This window comes from Periplaneta americana, chromosome 17 (genome assembly GCF_040183065.1).
Source record: "Periplaneta americana isolate PAMFEO1 chromosome 17, P.americana_PAMFEO1_priV1, whole genome shotgun sequence".
NCBI classification, from domain to species: Eukaryota; Metazoa; Arthropoda; class Insecta; order Blattodea; family Blattidae; genus Periplaneta; species Periplaneta americana.
In genome coordinates this window covers 61,857,243-61,884,641 of record NC_091133.1, presented here as the reverse complement: position 1 = coordinate 61,884,641, position 27,399 = coordinate 61,857,243, and the positions used below count along the sequence as shown (strand labels likewise).

The 27,399-nt window shown below is 35.7% G+C and overlaps 1 protein-coding gene across 1 annotated transcript in view; it reads right to left on the bottom strand.

Annotated features, from left to right (window-relative positions):
- The window catches only part of LOC138693464 (zwei Ig domain protein zig-8-like), a 1,129,977-nt gene that overhangs the window by 726,886 nt on the left and 375,692 nt on the right, over positions 1 to 27,399 (bottom strand). The window contains exon 2 of the mRNA XM_069817447.1: positions 14,050 to 14,195. Within this exon, the coding sequence (XP_069673548.1) occupies positions 14,050 to 14,175 (126 nt within the window). The 5' untranslated portion in view covers positions 14,176 to 14,195. The remainder of the gene's footprint in view (positions 1 to 14,049; positions 14,196 to 27,399) is intronic.

Below are 27,399 nucleotides of genomic sequence, written 5' to 3'. Positions count from 1 at the left end.
CAGAATAATCTAGAGTTTTCTTTTTTTTCCGAGCAAAAAATTGAATCATCTTAAAACTTAGAAATGTATACAGATAACTACAGTATTTCACAAACGTTGCCTCGACAAAGTTATCTACATTTTTTTTTCTGTGAAAGTGTAGAAGTTTGCATGGGAGGAATTACTAACACAACAACGCACTGAGAATGTTACAGGAAGTCATGCGGCAAAACAAAAAGACTGGGAGGGTTGGGAAGCACAAGAACGCAACCGGAACGTAACCAGAAAAAACAAGTCTCTCAGCTGATAAATTTTTCCGAAACCTGATTATATCCTCAGTCCTGGAAAACATATTAACATAAAACATTTTCTGCGGTACTACAGTAGAACGTAGCTATAGGATGAAGAATAAAAATGATATTAAAGTCAAAACACGCATAGCTGCAATCACTGGAGTTCTGCAAAATAAATGTTAAATTGAGCCCGAAAATATTGCTAAAAACAAGAAGTATTTTTATTTAAAAATTTCTACATTACAGTAGTTTCACTTCATCTATTTCTTTTTGTTACACGGTATTATAAGTTTGTATAGTAGAGGAGGCAAGACCTGTCCTATGATCTTATCATGTGTCGTGGCTTATACAGGGACATCATTTTATTTTTACTAATATTTCTAATATTAACCTGGTTATACCTTTGGATTAAAGGTTGAGAACCGGAAACACCGTTCGCTACCTCCTTCCACGACTGGAGTTCGATGATACTGGCGTAAAATGCAAACAAATCGCTTAACTAGGTATAGGAGGGAAGAAATGTAGTTCATCCATTTACGTAAACTAGGAAATGTCGCGGTTTTGAGTTTGATTATTTTCATTACGTTTTTCCTTAATCAAAACACAGTACTGTATTAACAATAAGTGTATTTACTCACGAACTGAGCTATCCATTCGGACGTATTCATTATGCAGTGTGTATGACTACAGCATATTAGTGTACAATATAGAGAATGAAGTTAAATTGAAAAATAATCATAATATGGATATTTAAACACATTTTGAAAATTGTGGACGTTAATTTCGATACAGGCTTCAGTTTTTTTTTTTTTTGCATATTATCTCACTATGGACTACTGTACCTAATTCCAATTACCAGTTTCGTCCTTCGTACTCATGTTGAAATAATTCTGTACCTACTCTATACAAGAGTACCAGGGTCCTAGAAAGGGGGGAAATCACGTGACAGTTAAATACTTAACGAGGCCCTTTTATTTAAGTTATTTTAAACAGTTGTATAGTATTACGTAGACGTCCAATTACTAACAGAAATCAACGTTTTCAGAAAAGAGCTAAGACAGCCCAGCCACTAGCCTTTACAGAGGGTCGAACAGAAGCGGGTGGAGTAAACCGGATACGACGTAGGCAAATGGACGACAGTAACTGTGCGAAAATATCATTAAATATTTTTGGAACCTACTATACTCACCAACTCAGTACTGTTTTCTATGACCGTCAGGCGATTTTAACTGCATACGCAGCCTTGGTTCTGTGTAGAGAACGGTTGAATGTTTACTAGTAGAGGAGGTGGGAGTGAAGTACATTCAAAAACTCAGGAACAATAAAAATTGAAGTAAAAATTAAATGATCTCCCTGTATTACCAATAGGTTTTGGAGGGAGAACATAGGTTTAGTCAGAGATGAACTCCCGTGTCGGTAGATTCGTATAATATTAATCGTTATGAAACAAACTCTGTTTCTGATAGCTCAGTCTTTCCCCTCTCGCACACTTCACATGCCAGGTCTCGCCTCCTCCTCTGTACCTGCTGCATTTCTTCTATCAATCCAGGTCCGACGGAGTACAGGTCGACATCACCCATTCATTTTTTTTAGATCCCATTTTTCTTGTTACTCCCTCTGTCTCGCACTCTGTAATTTTCCTTAGTAACCATTAGTTTGACACTAACATATACAGTAGACCGTCGTAATCTTTTCTCTTTTATTAGGCACTTCTAATAGAGTAGGCCTATATTATTTTCACATCCATAATTTGTCTCATAGTAACTAGAAAGAATACTGTTTTTTCAACAAGATTCTGCCATATCCCACACTACTGACGATTCTTTGAACAATATAAGGGAGGTTTATAATAATAGAACTTCTTCCAAAGGTTCATGGCCCGTACATTCACCAGACCTTACCATATTATGTGAATATTATTTATGAGAATCTACGTATCGATGCATTCTATTGATCCTTCAATTTGCACAGTTATATTTCTTCCACCCCGTTTTGCAATTTTCAAACTACCAAACTTGTGTGCTTGGATTTTTTATTTCATCGGATTATAATGTACAGGAATCTTCAACTTATTGCAGCTATGTCTGAGTTTCATAGTTGGGGAAGGCAGGAGAAGAGAAACCAATCTGTAGGATTTGTTACTATGTTCCACTCTCGATGAACAATAACGATATCGGATCCAAAAGACAAAATTCTCTTTCACTTTCTTCTCTGATAATGGAGCTGGCAGTAGCTTCAAAACATTTTGTGTTCACGTATTTTAATACTGTGCAAGAGTTCAAAAACCTCTCACCATGTTCATTACTATGAAAGTTTCACATGACTCCATAATTTTCCTCAGTTACACACAACAAAAACTCATGAAACTGAATTCTAAGCAGTTGAGTTCACAGACTGATGGGTTTTGTTAACACTATTGAGACTACAGATATATCGGCTAGTCTGCGAGACTTATAACTAGTAAAATTGGGAGCTAAGTGTAGTAGGGTCGTTCAAGCGAGTCCATATTCCGGTGCTCTCTGCATTTGCGAACTGTGGTAGAGGCCACAACGACCAGCACGCCGCCGGTGTAATATTCTCGGCGAGAAATTATCCCCGACTCGCCGGTTGCCTGGAGAGTGTGCCCAACCATGGAGCATCGCCTCAAAGAGTCAATTTAAATGCATGCAAAGAAAACGGCGAAGGCATTGACCACATCCTATATGCCGGACCTGAGAGGAGGGGACACAGACCTGTGCTGCATTCTATCGGTACTTCCACAGAATTAAAATAAAGGATGACGTGCTCTGCAGTGTGCTTCAAAGAAATTGGTTGAAACGGGGGATCGTTAAATCTCTCATAATTACCGAGGCGACGTTATCCAATGTACAAGGCATTTAAAGAGTTCGAAGTAATCCCATAGAGCACACACAACATTATTTTTCTGAGATATATTATTCTATAAATTGTCCTTATTTACGGTGAAAATATACCGTAGACGACGTAACATTATGCATGTATATGAACATGCAGTAAAACTGTTTAAATATGCGCTAAAAATTGAAATATATGCAGAAAAAATACACTTTAGAAGTCTATTTGGTTTAATAATATGATATAATACTTCTGATTGAGAAACAGATTTATAAAAGTAGTAACAGGAAGAGGATCAGGAGAGGAAGCAGTAGAAATAGGATCAGAACAGTAGAGAAAGCAGTAGAAAGAGGATCAGAATAGTAGAGGAAGCAGTAGAAAGAGGATCAGAACAGTAGAGGAAGCAGTAGAAAGAGGATCAGAATAGTAGAGGAAGCAGTAAAAAGAGGATCAGAACAGTAGAGGAAGCAGTAGAAAGAGAACGAGGAGAGGAAGTAGCAAAAATATATTTAAAATCAGTAACAGGAAGAGGACCAGGAGGAGAGGAAGCAGTAGAAAAAGGATGAGATCAGTAGAGGTAGCAGTAGAAAGAGGATCAGAATAGTAGAGGAAGCAGTAGAAAGAGGGTGAGAAGGAAAGGGAGCAGTATAAAGAGAACCAGAAGGAGAGAATGCAGCAGAAATAGGATAAGGAAGGTAGTAACAGGAGGAAGATCAGAAGAGGAGGAAGCAGTAGGAAGAGGGTTGGAAGGAAAGAGAGAAGTATAAAGAGGAATTTTTGGAGCTTGATCAGGTATAGTAGGAACATCATTAAGAATATTAATTCGTGCTGAACTCGTTCTGGCTTTATATTAGTTGGTTTTATATTAATTGTTGTAGAGATAAAATTAACAGCTCCTAGAATTGAGGATACACCTGAGAGAATGCAGCAGAAATATGATAAGGAATGCAGTAACAGGAAGAGGATCAGAAGGAGAGGAAGCAGTAGAAAGAGGGTGAGAAGGAAAGGGAGAAGTATAAAGAGGACCAGAAGGAGAAAATGCAGCAGAAATATAATGAAGGTAGTAAGAGAAGGAGGATCAGAAGGAGAGGAAGCATTAAAAAGAATATAAGAAAGAGAGGTAGCGGCAAAAATAGGATAAGGAAGGTAGTAAAAGGAAAAAATCAGGAGGAGAGGAAGCGGTAGAAAGAGGACAAGAAAGAAAGGTAGCAGCAAGAGGACGACGAGAGGAAGCAGCAGAAATGGAGAAGAGGAAGCAGTAGAAAACGGACTAGAAGAAGAGGAAGCAGCACAAATAGATTTGAAAAGTAGTAACAGGAAGAGGATCAGAAGGAGAGGAAGCAGTAGATAGAGGATCAGAGTAGTAGAGGAAGCAGTAGAAAGATTACAGAGAGATTAGTTAGTAGGAGGTGATCAGAAGGATAACAATCAGAAAATTATAATAAAAACAAAAATTAGGAATACAAATAATTGGTGAAGAAATGGGAAAGAACAAGGAGAGAAAACAGAACAAGAAATTAGGTGAAAGAAGGAGGGAAGTGGCGGATGAAGGATTATAAGAGAAACAGGAATAAGCCTGAAAATAACAGGAAATGCAGAAGTCTGCGGACGAGAAGAAATAAATATATCTGACAGGCAAAAATGACATGAGTAGAATTACCACTTGCTAAAGCGAAACTAGAGTGGTAGTAAAAAGTGCAATCTTAATTCGTAATAGTAGAGCCAGATACAAAAATAGAGTAATGTACTGTAATACAAATTATAAATAATAATAACATTATTTTCACACTTAAGCACAATATACACGTATTTAAAATTCTAATCTAGTGTTGTTTATGACAAAAAAAATTTAATGTCAGAGGTACCCGACGTTTATATCTTGGGATTCGCTGAGAGTGAGTGAAATGAGTCATATCAGAGAACGTGCGATGTGGGACGGCAGCTATTCATTACGTCTTCCTCGCCCTGCCCGCGTCATGAGTAATTACCATCAAGATAAGCCTCGACACCGCGACGGAAATGCAGCCGTCTAGCTCACCCTATCTCGTCATTTCCATACACCTCAAGAATGACGGCAATTAAACAAAAATTAATGTGCAACATTCGTGTTCTGAAGTCACGAAACTTAGGTTGTTTGTATTTGATTTATAGTCGTCACTGAGGACTGCAATTATTCTCAAGATTCATGTTCCAAACAACGTTTCTAGACTCTTGATAAAGTCACACTTTTTGAACATCCTGGCGATGTAGTTTACATCACTTCCGTCAACTTGAAAGAAAAAAAAATATTTACAGAATTATAATTTGGGCCTATGCCTAAGCAATTTATACAGTCTAAATAAGTGTCCCAAATACTTCTCAGTGAAAAGTGATTTCAACTCTCATTTGGTGCTAGTGATGCGAGATGGAACATTTTCCACCTGACAAAAATTATAGCTTTCTTCGCTCCTTTCCTTTCAGTTTCAGGAGCTGCGCATGTATTGCTCGCTCATTATTCTCATTAGCTATCTACTTAAAAGCTATAATTCGTCTAACCACTGACTGCTGTTTCACTCCTGAATTCAAAACAAGCGCCTTGGTTACGTTTGCTTTGCCATAACATTAATATGATTAAAAAAAGAAGCGCTGACAATTATAACTTCCTGAAAATGTAATCGATCTAATGTAAATGTGTTCACACAAGGTTGCTGATAATCTATCACTTTCAAACAATAATTAGTTACTGTTTGCCGAGGAATATACTAATATGGTGTCACTGTATGTGGTTAGTGTATCCCAGAATTCGCTATACAGATTAAGCCGTAAGTAATGTCATTAATTTTGAAGGGACTACTTTATTTCAGATATTTTAAACAAAAAACTTCAATACCATTTTGCTCGTTTTTGCTTCCTTTTCGAGAAAAAAAATTGTTTTATATGAAATATTTAACAGTGTGTTTTGGGAAAGCCATTGATTTAATTCCCGATATGTTCTGTCAATTTAAAAGAGAAGTGTATTACTATAATAAATGACTGAACTTTTAGTTTCTTCCTTTAATTGTGCAGAAAGTTTATTCGAATATATGTAACTTTTCGTTTTGCAAAGGAATTTTACAATATTAAATTTCGTTATCCAAAATAATTTTACAATGTTACATTTGTGTGGTTGCACTATCCTATTGAAAATCCCATATACAGGGTGTTAAAAAGTATCCAATATTTTAGGAGGTGCTAGTATGCATCAAAACAAGAAAAAAAATGTCGAATAAACATGGATCCTACAACACATACTTTCTGAGATGTGAACACTTGTTCGTAGGAGGTGCTCAATGTGACGTCCATTTATGGCAGTTCCTCTGCCCTTCGTGGTAAGGGATCACGCACTCTTTGAAATTGACCTGGTTGTTCTTGATAATCAAAAGTGTAGGGAATTTAGGTTTGGGGAACGAGCAGACCAAGGTGTGGGGCCTCCCCAATTAAGCCAGCGGTCCTGAAGTGTCAGCGTAAGGTGTTCACAGTTCATGTGCTGGTGTGCCATCATGCATGAACCACATCTGTGGTCTATGTGGACTTGGCACTTACTCCAGCAAAGTAAATAATACTTTAATAAGAAAGTCCTGATAACGAGCCCCAGTTAATCTCTGTGGTAGCACGTATGGCCCTCAATCTATCGCCAAGAACGCCTGCCCATACGTTGATTGGGAATCGGTGCTGATGCCTTGTTTTTTCAACTGCATGGGAATTTTCATCAGCCCAAACATGGTTATTACGAAAATTCACAACACCAACTTTGCTGAACCTCGCTCATATCCGCAACCAAACTTTTGTTTTCAGTATTCCTTGCGAAGTATCAGTATTCCATGCCAGGGGTGTCAACTACGGTATGATTATCTGGTAGCCTGCCATACTGTAGGGCACATTGAGCACCTCCTATGAACAAGTGTTCAGATCTCTGAAAGTATGTGTTGTAGGACCCATGTTTACTGGATATTTTTTCTTTGTTTTGATGCATACTACCACCTCCCAAAATATTGGGTATTTTTTTTAACATCCTGTATATTTATATTGGATAATAAGTGTAGTAAAAGAGTACTTTTACCTCTATGCATATGACGTTATTGTAGATGAAAAATACACAATGCATAAGTCTTTGTTTTCTACTGGACGTGTACTTTAATAGAACGATCTCAGTATAAATACTGGAAGATTCCAAATAGCCCTAAATATACAAGTGGTTCGTGAAGATTGATAACTTTTGAATATGGCTTTTGAAACCGTTTCAAGGTACGTTTTCCTCGGTGCGACTATTGCGATGATTGTTCAACGATGATCGTGCAACGATAATCGTTGAGCACTATTTCTTTGTATTTTCTAGAGTCGCGGCAGTCGCACGGAGGAAAACAGCTCCATAGAAAATACAAAGAAATAGTGCTCAACAATTATCGTTGCACAATCATCGTTGAACGATCATCGCAATAGTCGCACCGAGGAAAACGTACCTTTAGAGTAAAAGAGTTTACATCGATATAGTTCGATTTTGAGCAGTTAAAAAACTGCGGCTATTTTAATCTACGAAACTGGATAGTGTCTATAGCTCTAAATCATATTTAGAGGTTAATAGAAAATTTACACTTCATGTACACAGCTAAATACGTAAGTGCTATTAAGACGAAATCAATGACTACATTATATTTTCAAATGTACCGTCCTCTGAACCGATACATTTCTGTGTTCGCGTGTGAATCGCATATTACAGGCATCCAACAAGGAAAACTCAGTGCGCAAAAACCAGCGGGCGTGACTATCTCGCGCAGATGACGTATGCTCCCGTTCCCAGCATGCGCTCACGCCTACTGCAGGGGGATGGGGGTAAGAGGGGTATAACATGCGAGCCGAGATGACTCCGAGCTGAGTTTTGCTTGTAGGATACCTATAGTAGCGTCACCTATATTGACATTAATTCGTACTTGGCCTTGAAATCCAGTGCCTCAGCAAAGCTCCTTCTATCTTTGTTTCAATAATACGTTCTCTCGCACACAGTTTTGAATTATGAGTAATGTTTGAATGAATTCATGATACAGGAAATCATACAGTAGAGTAGGGCTCATTTTTGGCAAATAAATGGCCATTTCTGCTTAATCTTGCAAAATCGGGCCCATGAACATATCATTTTTTTTTTACCAAAAAACACGTTCAAGAATCATATCCTGAAGTTATGAACTCTCTTAGTAAATCATGCTGTATATACTGTACATTAGACACATCTATCAAGGGTTTTGAAACATTTAGGCCCAGCTTGTCTTGAGTGATAAATGAGTTCTCCCGGCTTTTGTTACACGAAGAAACAGCCTATCAATGAAATGTAATTTTTAACAGCTCCATTTATCTCTTTTTAATAGAGAATTATTTGCAAAAGTCAGTTCAAAATTACCGGTTATCTTAGGAGAAATGCAAAATAATTATGGATAATGTAGTTTGGGTTAATATACTCGTACATCTATTTAACCTGTTATACCTGTGCCCGAAATCTAACTGTTGGGAAGCCACAGAGGGGAGAAATACTGGAACGTCTTGCGGTTCCGTGTACTATACTTGCCGCGTTAAGTCAAATTTTTCGCACACGGCAGCATCCGAGCTCCACAACTCCTGCACAACACATACAACTGAATACACGTCCACTTGATATTTAATTTGTGTACTCGTATAATGAATATGCAGACATGCTTTTCGTTTATGGATTTTGTGATGGCAATGCATTGGCTGCTTTCGAGGAATACAGATGACGTTTTCCCAATCGAAAGGTTTCAGCTAGCTGTGTGTTTACCGGATGCTATCTGAAACTTTCTATCAAGTGTTTCATTGAGGTCGGAAAGAGAAACGATAGCAGCATCTGATATAAATCCACAATTCACAGAATCCATAAGAAGAACAACCTTATTAATTTGTCTTACGTAATTATTTTATTTTCATAGTCAATTTGTACTTTACTGTGAAATAAACTTATTGGAACAACACAAAATGCAGCATTTTCAATAATGTCTCCCTTTATTTAAAAATTCGCCCATCAATAACTTCCCAACCGTTACATTCCAGACATAGGTAATGTGAGGTTAACTCGATATAGGTTGACCCAAACTACATATTCTGAACTATTTTACATTTCTCCTGAGACAACCTCCTGTATGTGAAAATGATTATCTTAAATATAAATGTGTAAAATTAGGAAGTCTTGTGGTTAAATAAATTGAAATTACTAAGAGAGTAATTAGAGTTAACTATCGTGTTCAATAATTTTATTGTAAACCTGTCAAAACACTTTCAGGGCACCACTGGCCGAAATCACCGAGAGTCTATGGAAGGCGTTAAGCTGTTTTAGAAGCATTAGTGTAAGTATTTTTAGATATATCCTATTAGGAACAATATGTAACTTTTGTTTTTCAGTTTAATTCCTAGTGACGCTAGAATGTTATAATCTGAGATGTGCAGCATGAACGAGGTTTAATGTTTCTCATCAAATTCCTCCATTCCTGTAGGTTCTAAACTTCCCCTCCTTAAGTATCCTGTTAGAACACAATAAACGTTTGATAATCGCAGCCATGACTGCAGCGGAAATTAAATAGTTCTTTAAGTTAGTCTATTAAGAATGAATGTTTTTAATTCAACCAATGGAGCGTGTCTTGCATACAGATAGTCATGAGTACAAATTGTGATTTATTCCGTGTAGTAGTTTGCAAAATAACGTTTTGAGCTAAAAATTGTCAGGGTTACATTAATTTTTATTTTTATAGAGACAAAGAAAATTATCGTTGTTACGTGGCTAGTTCAAAGGTCTCGGAAAAGGAAGGTTGCTTAAAAAAATATGCCGCATGACGAGAGAAAGTGACTGTACATATACAGTTCATGAATTAAAAATAGATTTAGTGTTGAAATAAAAATAGCTAATTTTAATATCAATTATATCACCTGTAACTAAAATCCGACTAGAACAAAAAGTATTTCTCCTCAGATAATAAAAAGACAAAATATACAATTATCGGTAAATTATAACAGAATATAAAATATTAATATGTCACAGGTACGCATAAGCACAAAATAGTTTCAAACAAAACATCAATCTAGATCAGCGGTGACCAAAGCGGGTGTCGTGATTACATCGTGTAATCACAGACATTCAAACGGGTACGAAGAGTTTCCTGTACATTGCTGTGCGTTTCATTCACGTACTGTAGGCAAGCAGTGGCGGTATCATGTCGCTCTACAAATCCTGTCTCTACAAGCAGTAAGAAGTGGTTTCGTAAAGAATGAGGAGGAGACCTTTTTTGTTGTTCTGTCGGACAAAATGTAATATGTTTACTTTGCTCAGCGGTTCAATTAGGAGTATATAGAAACATTAAATGCCACGCTGAATAATGTATTATTATTATTATTATTATTATTATTATTATTACTGACCGCTAAGTATGCGTTTCTATAATTCTTCTGTATGTGCATGAATATTGATATTTTTAGATCTTCTCCCGAGAAGGATAAAATTATTAGGTTTTAATCTTCATATGAGGGTAACAATTTATTAGTTATTCATTTAATAATAATAATATTGTAGAAAAACATTATGTGCCAACGAACTGTTAAACGCCAGGAATTGGCATGTCTGAAATCATAGCCAGGAAGAGAAAGATGAGATAAATAAATGTAAGGAAGTCAGCTACCTAATGGAGTTTGAAATATCTCATGCTCTAAAGTCTTTTAATAGAACAGAATTTCTCAAAAGAGTAATGATTAAAATAGCTTAAATAACTTGGCCATAAGAAATTTTTAATTTTGAAAAACTACGAAGTTCTCCACCAAGTATCGAGATAAGGCTTTAAAAAATTCCTGATCATATTCAAGAGAAGGTTAAAAAAAGAAGCAAGAAAAATCGCATATTATTCACTGGCTCTTGATGACAGCAGTGACATTACTGATACAGCAAAGCTTGCGATTTTTATCCGCGGGATTGATCAAGATGTTAGCACAGGAACCACCACTGGTTGTAATTTTCAAGCCAAGTGCCTTTCCTCCGTCTCCTTGCTTCATAGGCTGTCTGTCGCTCGAGTTTTGGTCACCGCTGACTTAGAGGATTATGGGAACTACAAGACGAACATCTATGGGATGGAAAGCAAATGAAGTTGACATTATAATTCGACAAATAAATCGATTCCAGCAGAAAATAATGATGAATATTTCGGGAAATTTTTAAGGAATATTTTCCTGGCAATATTTTCTTTATTATTAATTATAATTTTCTACCTTACTGATTTTGCTAAGCTTTATAACTGTAATGATATTGACTAATTAAGCATAAGTTTCCGAAAAAATACAGCATTTTTTTTAAGTTACATGCTAATTTTTACAATATCATAGTGTACTAAAACAAAGTGCGACAAACAGAACTTGACTCTGATAATGTGCTTGCTAGCTCACCGCCGGGATATTGATAAAACAAGGAGATGAAATGCTGTCATTCTGCGGATAGATACAACTGGATTCAGTTTACTAAACAGTGATCAAGAGATCAGTTTCGTTGGTATTGTCACAAAGAGAGTAATTTATTAGACGTAAAGAATAACCATCGTAAGATAGACTACTGAATAATAAATAGTTGGATCGTGAACTCCAGAAAGCCCACAAGTCACAATTTTTTCTCAAATTCAGTTTTTCATATGATTGCAATATTCATAAATAAGCCTTTCAAATGGTGCATAAATCCCACACGTCCTGTGCTCAGTGTACATTTCACAGTGACAATCAGTTAGAATTAATTGTAAAAAAAATTACAAGAACACCACAAATAGGGGGCATACGAAATATGTTAGAAACTGAAAAAAATTGTGTTTCCTTCCCTTTTTTATAGAATTACAATAATTTGGAGATTTAAATATGCTATTAAAATTAATTTGAATTTTTATTTGTTTGTGTAGGTACTTACTTCAATTTCTTTACTTAAATATACATTTTAAAGTTCTTTATATGATAAAAAATTGTCCTTCTCTGTCTTCTTCACCTAATTTTTTAAATAAATAAAATAATTGCTAATAGTCGATAATTGCAGAAATCTCACAAGTCCAGACAATATTTCTTTTCCAGAAAATACTGAAGAAAATTAAAATTCGTATATCTCAAAAAGTAGAAGGCTATACTATTTGCTAAGGGTTAAATGTTATTGTCTTATGATATTCGATATATAATCTAATTGTGTACTTTCTTATCAAATATTTTGTATGTTGGCTATTTGCGTTGTATTACCAGGATTCCGTGGATTTGTTAAGAAGGTTTTCGTTTCTACTTCCGAGATTTTATGTGAAAAATATAATTGACTACTATATACGTATTCATGATTGTCTTTATAGCCAATTATGATTGTATAGCTGGTATATTGTTTATACAGTAATGATAAAAATGTTTGAAGATTCTTAATGACCAAGTTGTAAAAATAATAACAGGCTAAATCTTCTCGCTGATAAACAGGTTTGTAAATTCTGTGGAAAATATTAAAGAGTAAATTTTGTAATTTTTTTTTCACACAAAATAAAAAATCAGAAATTTGACTCTTTATTAATACCCACTCATCTTTAGGAATTTATAAGCTGCAATATGTTCCTGAAAATTTTCTATACTAGCATATGGTTTTCTTTCCTCAGAAACTTGAAGCAATGAGCGAAAAGCTCGGAGAGATATTTCATCAAGAAGATATTCTCAAATTAATAATCGTCCGTCATGCGTGCTCCTTAAAGTTGATTTCAACAATACAGTCCTGTGTCCACCTACAAAAGGAAGTCCTACAGACATTCACTTAAAATTATTGCAAAATTGTAAGTGTTTGTAATTATATGAATGCAGCTTTAATTAATTTTAGTGTCTGAAGTACCGTAACATTTTGTGTTCTACGCGCCGTTTTAATTTAAAGTGAATCAGTCGGAATCCTAGATGCCACGAAATTCAATTTAAAAAACGTAACAAATATTATTTAGATATGAAACCTGATTTCCTCAGGAAATGGTAAATGATAGGTTAATTTTCATTCCAAATTCGGGTTCAGGGCACACGAATTAGTAAGAAGCACCCACTTCTACTTCGGGGCAAGACAAAAAGTTGAAATTTTTTGTTCAATGCTACTAGATCATGAGTATTCAAACGCCTATAGAACCAGGAGATATTGCACGTCAAGCATGCTCTGCTAAGGTCAATAACTTTCCATATAAAATAGGAAAAAGGACCTTAAAGAATATGCGCTGCGGATTGCATACGCCAGATGTTACCTCGTACGAGTTACACTTGGACATCTACAGAATGTGCTAGATCTAGAGCAACTCACGGAACTTATTACGGCTATCACTATTGATATCGCCATCTCTAGTTGTTATCCTCTTCGTTAACGTACTGTTGTACAGCCCTTTTTCCAAGTAACATGCAAGTAATGTCGTCGTTACTTAACTTTTAAAATATGTAATTTTTTCTGATGTAACAAGTCTATTTTTATATTTCGTCACCAAATTCGTCTTAATGTTGTCGTGTATTACGAGAGTTTCGCGTTGAAATAGCTTCTGAAACAATTTTATAGTCATAAGTTTATACGCATTTTGTACTGCGAAGATCGGATTTTGAAATCTCCCGTCGCTATTTGTACCAAATGGTACAAGCCCCAAAGACACGACATAGATTAACAAGTCTCCTTTCCCGCAGAAGAGAGCAAAGACAGGACTGTCATTTACAGCAACTAATCACATTTTCCTCACCTCATATACTTAATTGGCCCCGGGATTTCATTAAGGAGCAAAATGAACAAGAATTTATGGCGTTCCCAATTAGAATGTGAATGTCAGTATCTCAGCATGAGATACATCAAGAGTTCCAAAACTAATTACAGAAATACATTCAGTTTTCGGGAATCTATATTAGCACTCACCCCTTTGTCGCCCAGCTGCTCCACTCGGCAGTGCAGAAAGGCGGTTTGCCCCACGGCGGTGGTCACGTTGCGAGGAACGTTGAAGTCGAAGTAGGGCAGCGCGCTCACGTTGCCCCCCGCCACCATGTCGTCCGCTTGCGGCAGACCTGCAGGCACACAGGCGGTCAACCAATTATGCATACGTCTTGCTTCCATTTACACATGTACAGCAGTATTAGAACTACGAGTACTTCCGCATCAGCCACTTTCCTTCCATTTGCATGTGTAGAGTACGCTCAAAATACGTCAATTTCCTAACGAAAGATGAGTGAACAGCACAGTTCAGTAGTATCTTATGCTTATACAATGAAACTTCGGAATAGCGGACTTAGGAAATGGCTTTTAAGGAACCCGGAGGTTGATTTCCGACCTCACATAAGCCTGCCACCGGTCCCTATCTTGAGAAATATTAATGCAGTCCCTAACATCATATCCCACCTCCCTCAAATCTATATTAGTAATATTATCCTCTGATCTACGGATCGGCCTCCTCAAAGATCTTTTCCCCTCAGGTCTTTATACTAACACTCTATCCCTGGCAAGAAAAGATAAACTTCACACTCACTAATGAGAAAAATATTAAGATAGGCTACATGATTATCAAAAAGGAATATATTTTATTTTGACAATTCATTTGTTGATATCAGTTTACAGTTATATTTCCTTGCATATATGGCACACATCTAATCGATGATCTTTACATACAGGCTCATTACATTTGGATCACAATTTTTGTTTTTATGTCTTTTCCTCTTGGCAGAGGTGACATCTGGCACTCCTGTTCATTTTCTTCGAAAGTTCTGACTCATTCTCATCCTCTTCAATGTGTAATATTCCTTGAGCAAAAATTTTTAGGTAAGGTTAAAGTAAGGAAATCATACATAGTTGGATACAGGGGTAACTGATGACCCCAACACTCTTGATTCTTAGTAGAACTAAGATGAAATCACACGATACCACGCAAAAATCTCAGAACAATCTAAAATGAGTATACACAAAGTATCGGATTCGCCGACGTTAAAACGAAAAAACAGTATAAAAATAAAAAAGGGTATGGGGTAACAGGTTACCCCTGTAACATTTCTAGAGATCAATGCATTTCTGGATTTACCCAGACGTGCTACATGCCTGCCTATCTCAAACGTCTGGATTTAGTGTTCCTAATTATGTTAGGTGAAGAATACAATGCGTCCTGTTCTGCGTTGTGTAACTTTCTCCATTTTTCTGTAACGTAATCCCTCTTAGCACCAAATATTTTCCTAAGCACCTTATTCTCTCTCCTCCTAAACACCTCCCAGATTTTAAGCGTGTGTATACACCTTTCAATAGTATAAATTTGAAAAATATTAATTTCTACGTAACCTGAATTAATTTTCTGCCGAAATTTGATATAAACATTAGACAATACATCTAGATTAATAAACAATTTTTATAAACCAAAAAACTTTTACTGTTAAGGCTAATTATATTTTTAAATTGTATGGTGCAATTTGTGTAAGGAAAGCCCGTCATCGATCACTATCTTGAGGAAGATTAATGCAGTCTCTATCATCATATTACACCTCCCTCAAATCCATTTTAATATTACCCTCCGATCTACGTCCCGACCTCCTCAAAGGTCTTTTTCCCACTCAGGTCTTCTAACACTCTATATGCATTTCTGGACTCACCCATACGTGCTATATACCCTGCTCATCTCAAAAGTCTGGATTTAATGTTCGTAATTATGTTAGGTGAAGAATACAATTCGTGCAGTTCTGCGTTGTGTAACTTTCTCCATTATCCTGTAACTTCATCCCTCTTAGCACCAAATATTTTCCTAAGCATCATATTCTCTCTCCTCCTAAACACCTCCCAGATATTAAGCGGGTATATACATCTTTCAATAGTATAAATTCGAAAAACATTAATTTCTACATTTCCTAAATTAATTTTCTGCTGGAATTTGATATAATCATTAGACAATACGTCTAGATTAATAAACAATTTTTATAATCCAAAAAAAGCTTTTACTGTTAAGGCAAATTATATTTTTGAATTGGATGGTGCAATTTGTATAAGGAAAACAGCCATCGGTCCCTATCTTGAGCAAGATTAATGCAGTCCCTATCGTCATATCCCACCTCCCTGAAATCCATTTTAATGTTATCCTTCGATCTACGTTTAGACATTCTCAAGGGTCTTTTTCCCTCTCAGGTCTTCAAACTAACACTCTAGGCCCATTTGCATTTCTGGATTCACCCATACGTGCTACATACCCTGCTCATCTCAAACGTATGGATTTAATATTCTCACCTCAAACGTCTGGATTTAATGTTCCTAAATATGTCAGGTGAAGAATACAATGTCTGCAGTTCTGTGTTGTGTAACTTTCTCCATTCTCCTGTAACTTCATCCCTGTTAGCCTCAAATGTTTTCCTAAGCACCATATTCTCTCTCCTCCTAGACACCTCCCAGATATTAAGCGGGTATATACACCTTTCAATAGTATACATTTAAAAAATATATTAATTTCTACCTATCCTGAATTAATTTTCTGACGGAATTTTCTCTGATATCTTGTACAACTTTTAAATATTTTTAAAGGTTTTTTCTCTTTTTATTTATAATGCTGTTTTAACGAACACTGTCCTTATCAACTGAATATATAAATAAGAAATTTTATTGTGATTTTTTTTTTCACGAATTGAAGACCTCCCAGGGACAAGGGTATAACCAAGGAATCCATATCACACTTTTCAGGAGAAAGGAAATTCATTTTAGTGGCACATTTCGTTAGGCTAATATTTACTAGCAAGACCATTTGACTATTCGAGGATACTAGTTTATTAATCTATTGGATGTAATAATTTATCGTTATAAATGAAAGCGTCATAATTATTTTTTCCACCTGGTTCACATATTTAATTAATTTGTTGTTTCATCCTTTTTTTCCGGCGAGATCTTAAATTGTAAAATTTAATGACTGCGATGAAGGTGATAATGCTAGTGAAATATGTCAAGACATCCAGCGCCGAAAGTTACCCAGCATTTTGATCTTAACGGGTTGAGGGAAAATTCCGGAAAAAACTGCAACCAGGTAACTTGTCCCAACCAGGATTCGAACCTGGACACGCTTGTTACACGGTCAGGCATGCTAACCGTTACTCCACAATGGAGGACAATATGTTTCAAAACATTCAATGTATGGATCATATTTAAAGATTTTACTGCAGAAAGTTTGTTGCTTTTAGAATGCGAATCACTCCATTAAATGTGTGTAATTCTTTTATCATTTCATCCTATCAGCTTAGTGAGGCTAGAACAGTAATTACGTGTTGTACTATTACGGAGCACCTTGTTTCATATTTGGGACAAGAATGTTTTATCACATAGCCATAGGAAATAACAGATTCGCACCAAAATTTGTGGTAATAGTTGGGTCATTTGTGAAGCACAAATGAGCTGGACATTGTAAATTGTCTGCTTTGCATTTGATATTCATGTTTGCTCGGTAGCTGTAATTGCGGACGGTTCCATCATACCAATAATGTCCACTTTTTGCGCAACTAATCTGGATAAAACAGAACATCATTCCGAAATCATCATTCAGTGCTCTGCTGGGCTCCCCAATAAGCATTATCGTGCATTTCGAGCTTTAAAATACCCTTTGTTCATTAAATGCTATGGGCATGAAAGTTATAAGTGGCAGAGTTGTGGATCGATATAATTTATTGCTTACTAGACGCAGATTTGAAATGAATTTTTACGCACTTCATTAGGTGTGACCCGTTGTTCTCGGTGAACTAGAGGTTATCGAACTTGCCAGTGTGGATCAAGATCTATCCAAGAAGGCGATACAAATTCTGCAATGCTTGGAAAAAGTGACATAAGTCAGTTTTCACAAACATTTTTATCACTTTATTGACAACTTACGGAACGTCTGCTCGCTTGGGAAAAGAGACATAAGTATTTCTCCCATTACAATAATTCATAGACACAAACCAGTGTGAAGACAGTTTTTTCCTTCTCCTGTAAATATGACATTTTTTACTTTTGCCGCTTTTCCCGAGCACTAGAGAATTCATTGCAGGACTTCTTTCGGAAAGAAAGTAAAACTGGAAAATCAGTGTCGTAGATTTAAGGCAAGTAAATATATTGTGTACAGACCGATTATTTAGTACTGACAGCTCAGCGACTCGAAAGAGGGGAAGTAATAGGAGTAGTGGGGAGAGCTCCAGAGTAGAGATAGGGACGAGCGGTCGGTAAAGGAATGCAGTAGGCCTACAGCTTAATTGTATTAGAAACATATCGCTCTACCGCACGCATGACATCCGATCGCTCCGACGGCAAGCGAGAGACTAACCAAAACACCCCTTGGCGAAACTAAATGGACTCGCCTGACTCAGGCGCACATCGCCGGGGACTGTCAGGATTAAAAAATCGTTCTGTATCTAAGTGAGGATGTTCAGTGAAGAATTTATACACAATTTCTCATCAATGTCAAAATTAAAGTCTGTAATGGGCTTGCATTGGTGTTTGGGTTTTTTCTATCTTCGACTACTCATTTATGTATTATTCATCCACTGCTTCCTACCAAATGTGTAACTCACCAGTCGGGTAGTAGTGGTCAAACCGTTTGACTATTGGAACGGTATTCGAACGTTGAAATACTAGTAAGTTATCTGAAAATTTTTAAAAATCTTTTTGCAACACTCAAATTAAATAATTAAAATGTCTTCATAAACCTATTGATTTTCCATCTCAAAAATTGTTTTTAAACTTTACTGTTCTGAAAATGAAACAAATTTATTATATTGTATTAATAAAATTCATACATAAAAATCTAAATAATTTGAATTGTATTCTCATAGTTATTAAACAAAAGGTATGAATTCTTTAAGACTGTTTGAACCAAAATGCAACACTGGTACAGTATTTAATCATAGTAGTAAATTAGGCCCAAGAATATATAACAAATTTATATTTAAATATCCTAATCTTGTCAATTCTAATAGTTCTAGCATTAAATTAAAAAAGTTATGCATGGATTTTATAAAAATTGAAAAATCGTAAATTTAAATTTATATATTCTTTTTGCATAGTAGACATGAGACGAATTGTATTATATACTTCTTAATTTCAATTCAGGAATTCGCCCCTGAGCACGAGTTCTACCCTTTCACGGGCGAGCTAAAGTATTCCTGTTCATATTATATTTTGTTACAATTATTAGCAAGATAAATAAATAAATACTAGACAATTTTCAGATGACTGTATTCTTCAAATTCATTTAACCATTTAAGCACCACCACCACCACCACCACAACCACACCACCACCACCACCGTCACAATCATTCATATTTGATTGAAGCACGATTTTCCCACAATGCGGTTTATAAAGTAAACGTTCCACATAAGCTCGAAGAAAGAAACCCAAAAGACTATATCATTCTATAAGAATGTAGATGGTAAAACAAATTGAAAAGCAAAATTTAAGTTTAAAATAAAATGTAAAAATTGTACCAATTAGACGCCACGAAGTTCAACAGGATAGGGAGAGTTTAAGGCTCTCAGTTTTGCAGATCAGTACTAATTGCAGGAGGGATATTTTTCTTACGTGCTTGCCGCCTTTAACCCAATAAAATATACTCGGTGCTCATTTTCGTTAGAGACTGAGTAAGCGCAAGAACCATAGTGAGGCAGGAAGGATTATATCAATGAAGAAAGTTCGTGAATCCATCGGGAATCGAACCCTAGACTTTCCGACTCACAGTTGAAGGCCTTAACAGCGACGTTACCACGCACTTTACATTTGAAATATATGGAAAAAATATTCAGTTTTACTAGTATTATAGACATATTCCTAGGTATCGCTAGCGAAGACAAAACAGATGCGTCACACTGTACACTAAAGTAAAGTAAATTGGTGCAACTTACGGTAACATTTTAAGTGGAGCGATTGTGAATATTCTTGATGGAATAATAAACATATATGAATGAATTTTCGGCTAGAGAGCGAGAAATCATGAACTAGTAGTGTAGGTTTCAAAAGTCATAAAAGATTTCAAGAATGCAAAATAGCAGATTAATAGGCTATACTTCACAACACGGACGTGCCGAATATATCTGAGTCACTCAAAGATGAATTGGTAAGATCGGTTGTACACTTCAACTCAGAACGGATCAAAATAGAGGGTCAAAGTGATAGGGTAAACTAGGTAGTTATTGACCAGTATACTGTGATTGACCGCGTCCTTTTTTCAAGTATATTGTAAATAAACCACGATCGTGATTTCACTTTTTGCTGCATATACTTCTAGTAACAACCCTTATTTGTGGCTAGTTGTCACTGTTCATCCCATTGAGTTAGTGTCGTATGAGAGGACTGAAATCTATTGGTAATGCAACTGAACGTAGACAAGTGTAAGTAACTAGAGTAATTGCTAAGAATAATGAACACAATAATTTATTTATTCTGCAAAAAATACATAAATTCTGGTGCTCGTTTTCACACTCATAGTGTGAGAAAATGTATAAGGTTTCCGTCCACAGAATATTATTTTGTAAAAGTTTTTATACGACATAAAAATGCCTCGTGGTCAATCACTATAAAGTGAATGTCCGCAAACTACAGTGATTGGTCGTTTATAAATTATCTGTTAGAATAACGACCAATTTGCTCCAATTCTATACATGTTATCGGTTGAATGATGGGGATTTTTACGGGACTGATACTATATTATAATGCCTAAGCCAGGTAAAGTGCATTATACAGAAGAACCTTTACGAAACGCTCGCTATAGAACCTGTCTGCAGTGGAATTGATTTAAATGAAGCTGCCAAGAAATTTGGTTTCCTGAATGCAACCTTAGCGTCCAGAAACAAATATCCCGTTGAAGGAAAAGTGTCCTTTGGTCCTCGCCCAGTGCTGGGGAAGCCATTTGTAATAACATCAGAGAAATGACACACATTTGCTTCTGATAAGGCACAAACGAGAAGAATGGAAGAAGAGGCAAGAGAAGAAAGGAAGCGAATAAGAGATTAGAGAAAAGGTAGCGAGAAGAGTTCTTTTTTATTTCTTTTAATTTTTTAACTTGGTTATTTAACGACACTGTATCAACTACGAAGTTATTTAGCGTCGATGGGATTGATGATCGTGAAATGGTATTTGGCGAGATGAGGCCGAGGATTCGTCATAGATTACCTGACATTTGCCTTACGGTTGAGCAAAACCTTGGAAGGAAACCCAACCAGGTAATCAGCCCAAGCGGGAATTGAACCCGTGCCGGAACAAACTCCGGATCAGCAGGCAAACGCCTTATCCGACAGAGCTACGCCGGTGGCGAAGAGTTCATAATGAGAAAGATCAGAACAAGAGAAACGAAACAGACAAGAAAAAAGTGAAAAATGTGAAAATATATTGATCAATCACTAATAAGTGAGTGTTCAATAACCGTGCAGTAGACGGTCAATCACTAATAAGTGTGTGGTCAATAACTGTGCAGTAGAAGGTCAATAACTGTAAAAGTGGACTTGTGTTTATTTAATTTATCTTTGCACTAAAATTTTATTCTTTCTTTCGTTTATTGATTTTTATTTGTTTCTGAATCTTCACTTGACCCAATGCCTTTAAATTTCTCTCAATAAGTTACCATTGTTTTTCGCTATTTCATTGTTTTATTATTTATTAGAATAAGTGGTCAATCACTATACAGTTTACCCTATGACCACACTCTAGTATATACTGTACAGTCACGAAGCTGAATACGTAGGGAATATGCATCCATAGATAGTTGCTAACCACTAGGATCGCTACTATCGCCTCATCACAAACAATGCGAAATAGTACCGGCACAGTCTATTGTTCCCAGTACCTTCAACAACTCAAGCTTCGTGACTGTATATACTAGACTGTGAAATGACTGTGCAGAGTGAGGGGGGTAATAGAATATATTAAAATAAACAAAACCTATTATTCATTTTGCAACTATTTGCAAGGTTAATTAGAAAACTTGGATGAAAGTCTGTGTAACATGGCAACAATGCATCACTGACTCACCTACGAATACGCATATGACCTTGGTCTGAATAGCAGCAATCCGTCTCTTAGTCACTGCAGTAGGGTATGTAACGCAATGGCAGTAAGTAACAATACGCGTTAATTTATTTATTTTGAAAGAAAAGCGTCCATTTTATTTAAAAACTGAAAATTATACCTTTTCAGTTCCTCTACTTGCAAGAGTAAATATCAGAATCGTAGGGATAGTACTTATCAAGTAAAACATTGTAAACAGTTACGGGAAATTTATTTTTTGGTGAGAAAACTTTTCATTTGGGACTAATATGGTGGTAGAATTTTTTGTTGTACTCTATCCATGAAGTAAGCTGTTGAAACATAACTTACACGGTTACATTACTTTCACTATGTACAATTAAGTCCCAGAACTAAAAATAACTCTGTAAGTGATGAACATGAAGAAAACAAGACGACAAAGATGATAATGATTACGAGCTTGTCGTTATTTCGAGTATCTTTATTATGTACGTGATTCTGTATAATCAAAAGGATATAAATTATTATACTATGCGTATTATTAATTACTGCAAAACACATCGGTCATTGTTGAAATGGCATTAAGCCTGGATATTATTACGATTCGTTCTTTCATTTAGGTTCAATGGGAGGGTATGAAATCCTAAATATTCTTCTATTATAATCATGATCGTTCCAATATAAAATGATTGCGATGCCTATGAAAATAATTTAGCAAGGTAGGCATATGTGTATAAAATTGTGCGAAGTTCAACATATCAAATTCTTTATATGCTTGTGAATGTGTTAGGTAATCGAGCTTTCTTTGCCAACATATTTTAATAATTTTTATCGTAAAATTAGTAATGAGAGAACCGAAAATTGTGTTATCCCACTCCATTCTATATTTCCATTTTGTAGGGTAAACATTGGTAATTTCGTGGCAGTGGTTATTTCGTGATACTTTTTCTTTGCTCTTTTGTGGACTAACCAATGGTGTTACGAGATCCAAATTTCCGCCAAGGGATTGCATATGTTGTCCAGTTTCCAGAAACTTACAGCTAAGTTTTGTGTGACTATTGTAGTTGCTTCAGTGAGCTTTTATGTTTGGAGAGAGCAAGTTTGCGTCGACTTCTCAGGCATACTAATTTTGTGGATGTTTGTAATTACATTACAGGCTTATTACTAAAGGTAAGCATATGATATTTGGTACAAAGATTTACTGTATCTTCATGAAATTTTAGGAAATGTTTTTGGAATTTTAGATACATCTGTAGTCGCCATATAGGCTTAGCTTTACTGATAGAAATCTTAGCTGTTTGAGGCGAAATTTTGTTGAGCATTAAGTGTTACAATTTTTAAAATAGTATAAAATGTATTACAATAGGAATTTTAGAAATCTGAAGACAAGATGTGATAATAAAAAAGAAAACGGAGACGCAATGGGTTCAGTGTAGCTTCTGTTTGATTTGTTATCATGCTAAGTGTCAATGATAAGTGCTAGATAACTTACTTGCAAGAATTGTGACAGAAGATGAAACATGGCTCCACCATTTTGGACCGGAGACAGAGGCAGACAATGGAGTGGCATCATGCAAATTCACCAAAGAAATAGAAATTCAGAAGTACACCTTCGGCAGGAAACGTTATGGCTACTGTGTTTTGCGATTCAGAAGGACTCTTGCTTGTGGACATCATGCCACACGGAACCACCATTAATTATGACAGGTATGTTGCAACTCTTAAGAAACTTCAAGTTCGACTGAGTCGTGTTCGACGACATCGGGAGTAGCAGGATGTTCTGCTATTGCACGACAACGCACAGCCATATGTCAGTCACAAGACCACAGACCAGATCAGAAAATTCGGATAGACAACACTGAAACACTCGCCTTACAGTCCTGAACTGGCACCGTGCGATTACCATCTCTTTGGTACACTGAAGGATCCCTTCGCGGAACGAGGTTAGAAGATGACTCCCTTGTGCACGCTGCTAAAGAGTGGCTCAGACGTGTTGGTCCAGATTTTTACCGTGCTGGTCTACAGGCCCTCGTTCCTAGGTTACGTAAGGCAGTTGAAAGGGACAGGGATTGTGTGGAAAAGTGACATTTTGTTCCTTAAGAATGCATCTACATTCAGTGAAAATAGCAAAGCTGTAGGGTAAAAATATAATTTTTAAACAAACGTTATGCATTACTTTTGGAGTTACCCTAGTAATATAGGCTATAGTAAAGTCCGTAGTAAAAGTGTTCACCCTTTCAGGGCAAAGAAGATCCCTTTTCAATTTCAATTTTTACTTTGATTTCATTCTTATTATGTGCTGATATGTATTTCTGTTTTCTTGCTATGAATATTAGACGGAATTACTATGTTTGAAGTCTGGTCACAATAAATGAGAATTTCATTTGACTTTAATGAATTTTTCCACAATTCTTCTACCTCTCACGAAATTATCAATGTAATATCACGAAATTAGCAAGGTTGTCACGAAATAGCCAACCTTTCAGCTTAAGTTGTAAGAGTGGTTTTTGGCACATATTCAAGAACGTATCCAATCTTTTATGTCTCCAGATTTGTACAGCAAGTTGTCGTCTTTTAAATGAAAAAAATCGGAATAAGGATATATTTACACATTTGCATTTTAAATTAGTTTTCATGAAATTATCACGAAATTACCAATGTTTACCCTATAGATGATTGAACTAAAGCTGAAAGTACTGTCCTCAGTGAATTACTGAAATTGTACAAATTGATAAACAGTTTTATGCAATTTGGAGCATAAATCATTAACATGATGGTTCCAACATAAGTTTTGATTAATAAGAATTACACCTAAATACTTTACTTATTTCGAGAGATTTAACATGGGACAAATTCAAGAATTCAAATTAAAACAATTATTATTATCATGAACAGATATATTGTAATTTTTATTAACTACGAGAAGTCCTGTTACATTGAGAAATAATAGTATGCCTGTTTTTTTTTCTCTATAATATATTGAGCGAGAGATTTGTGCCCAGCCATTTTTACATTTAATTTATTCGCGTATTAGCATTCTTAAATGCTTCTTCCCAATCGCTTCCAGTTTAATATTGCGCCTGTATCATCAATAAAAGAATACACATTGCGTTTTTTGACATTCACATATAATGTTGTAGATAATTTTATATATCCGTCACCTTATTAACCGATCGGCCGATTATCCAATTGTTTTACTGTTTCTTCTTTCTTTACTACGGAAATAAACATGTAAGAAACTTAGTACTATAACTTATATTATAATCCTATTTTTTCTAGAGTGTTTCATTAAAAGCTTTTACCTTTACATAGTACTACTGCAAGCAATAAGAACGTTACGTGAAAGTGTTTTCTCAACGTGTAAAATAGTCCCAAGAACTTCCTCAAACATGTAGCAGCATTCAGTCCTTGTCCTACTGCTTCCACTGGTGTCAAAAGTGTCTTGCTAAGTATTGAAATAAAAATGCAAATAATTGAGAGGTTTGGGAAAAGAAAAACCGCGGCTCATTTCGCATCAGAATACGTGATTGGCGTTACAATTATGCGTGATTTAATGAAAAATAAGAATAAAGTGTATGACGTATGTAGATCTACAACAGGAGCCCTCTACTATTCCTATCCTTCCGCAAACAACAATCATAAGGAATTTGTTTGGCCCTTATAAACCCGTCGTTGACAACCAGGAATTAAATTAGTGAACTTCTGATTCACTATCTAACATGTTAAACACAACACTACGGAGGAATATTATGAGTCTGTAGTACAGACTTACACAAATATTTTATGGTACGGATTATCCGATTTTTTCGATTAACCATCCAGTCCACCCCCTTCATTACCACGGATAATAGAGGTTCTACTGTACATAAGTTGATGAACAAAAGAGGACCTAATACTGTTCCTTGCGGAATGCCAATTTCCACGGTAACATCTTCACTCATCTTGTTATTTACTTTAGTACATCGATATCTACTTGGTAGACAAGGATCGACACACGTCGAAAAAATGTATTCTAGTTTTCTTAAAAGAATATTATGACTTGCCGTTCAGAAGCTTTTTCCAAATCCAACAATACTCTACACATTTCTTCCCTTTATCTAAACTCTAAATATAGTGGTTGCAACCGCCATTATGCCTTCGCCAGTACTCATCTGATTTCTAAAGCCTAAGTGATTTTTTGTTAAAAGTTACGTTTTTATAGGTAATTTTGTACGCTTTTTTATACATTTTTTAAATATTATCAGTCACAATAGTTAGTAATAATGATATAGGTAGGTAATTTATTATTCAAACTACTTTTTGCTCCAGATATACGTAAGGGGATTATTGTAGGTATAGTCCCGTCGCTCTTATTTCCGGCAGCCAATCACGTTGCAGGTCGGCTACATTTGAACGTGTGCGTCTTGTTATTCTCTGCTGATAACGTTATGCACTTCCTAAATGCTCGATAAGTACTTAATATAATCGCTTGCCATTTTGGCTCTTTCATTGGAGTTCGCAGAAAGCATACGAGGACGTTATTTGCCGCTTAATTATTTGCTCAATTACAGTGCGTTTGATTTATTATCATAGGAGCTACGACATGATCATGTTTAACGGTCCGGAAAATAGATTCCTCATCTGGTATTTCGGCAACGAAAGAACAAAAATGGCGAACGATACTACCTACCTAGATTTTATAGAGCCTTCACTCCTTCAGGCGTAAGCAAAGAGGAGGAGTCACGCCGGAAATAACAGCGACGCGACTATAATTTTAACTTTGAAAGATACATTCCTTTGTGATACACATAAGTTAATCACATTTGTTATGGCTTTTGAGATAAAAATAATGCTTCGTTTCACTATATTAGCTGAGATGCCATTTCTTCCGGAAGTAATGTTATTTTTTAATCATACATTGTTAAAATTAATTCGTTTTCAGTTACTGGCGATAAAAATATAGAAGTCGCTATATTTAAATTTGGTAAATTTCATTTCTCAACTCCTAAAGAATCTGATGTTATAGAGTTAGTAATTGCTTTTATCAATTTTTGAAAAATAATTCTTAAATTTAATAGCAATTTTATAGTTATCTGATATATATTCATAGTTATCTGATATATAATCACCAGGGAAAGGATTTATATGTAAATACATATTTACTTATAAAGCTAATATAATTTATATTTTGCATTATCTTTATGTTTCACAATGTGTAGGGTTGAAAAATCCTACTTTTATTTTCCATATTTTTCCATATTTTAGAGTTTAGTACATATTTTCGTTAATTTCCATA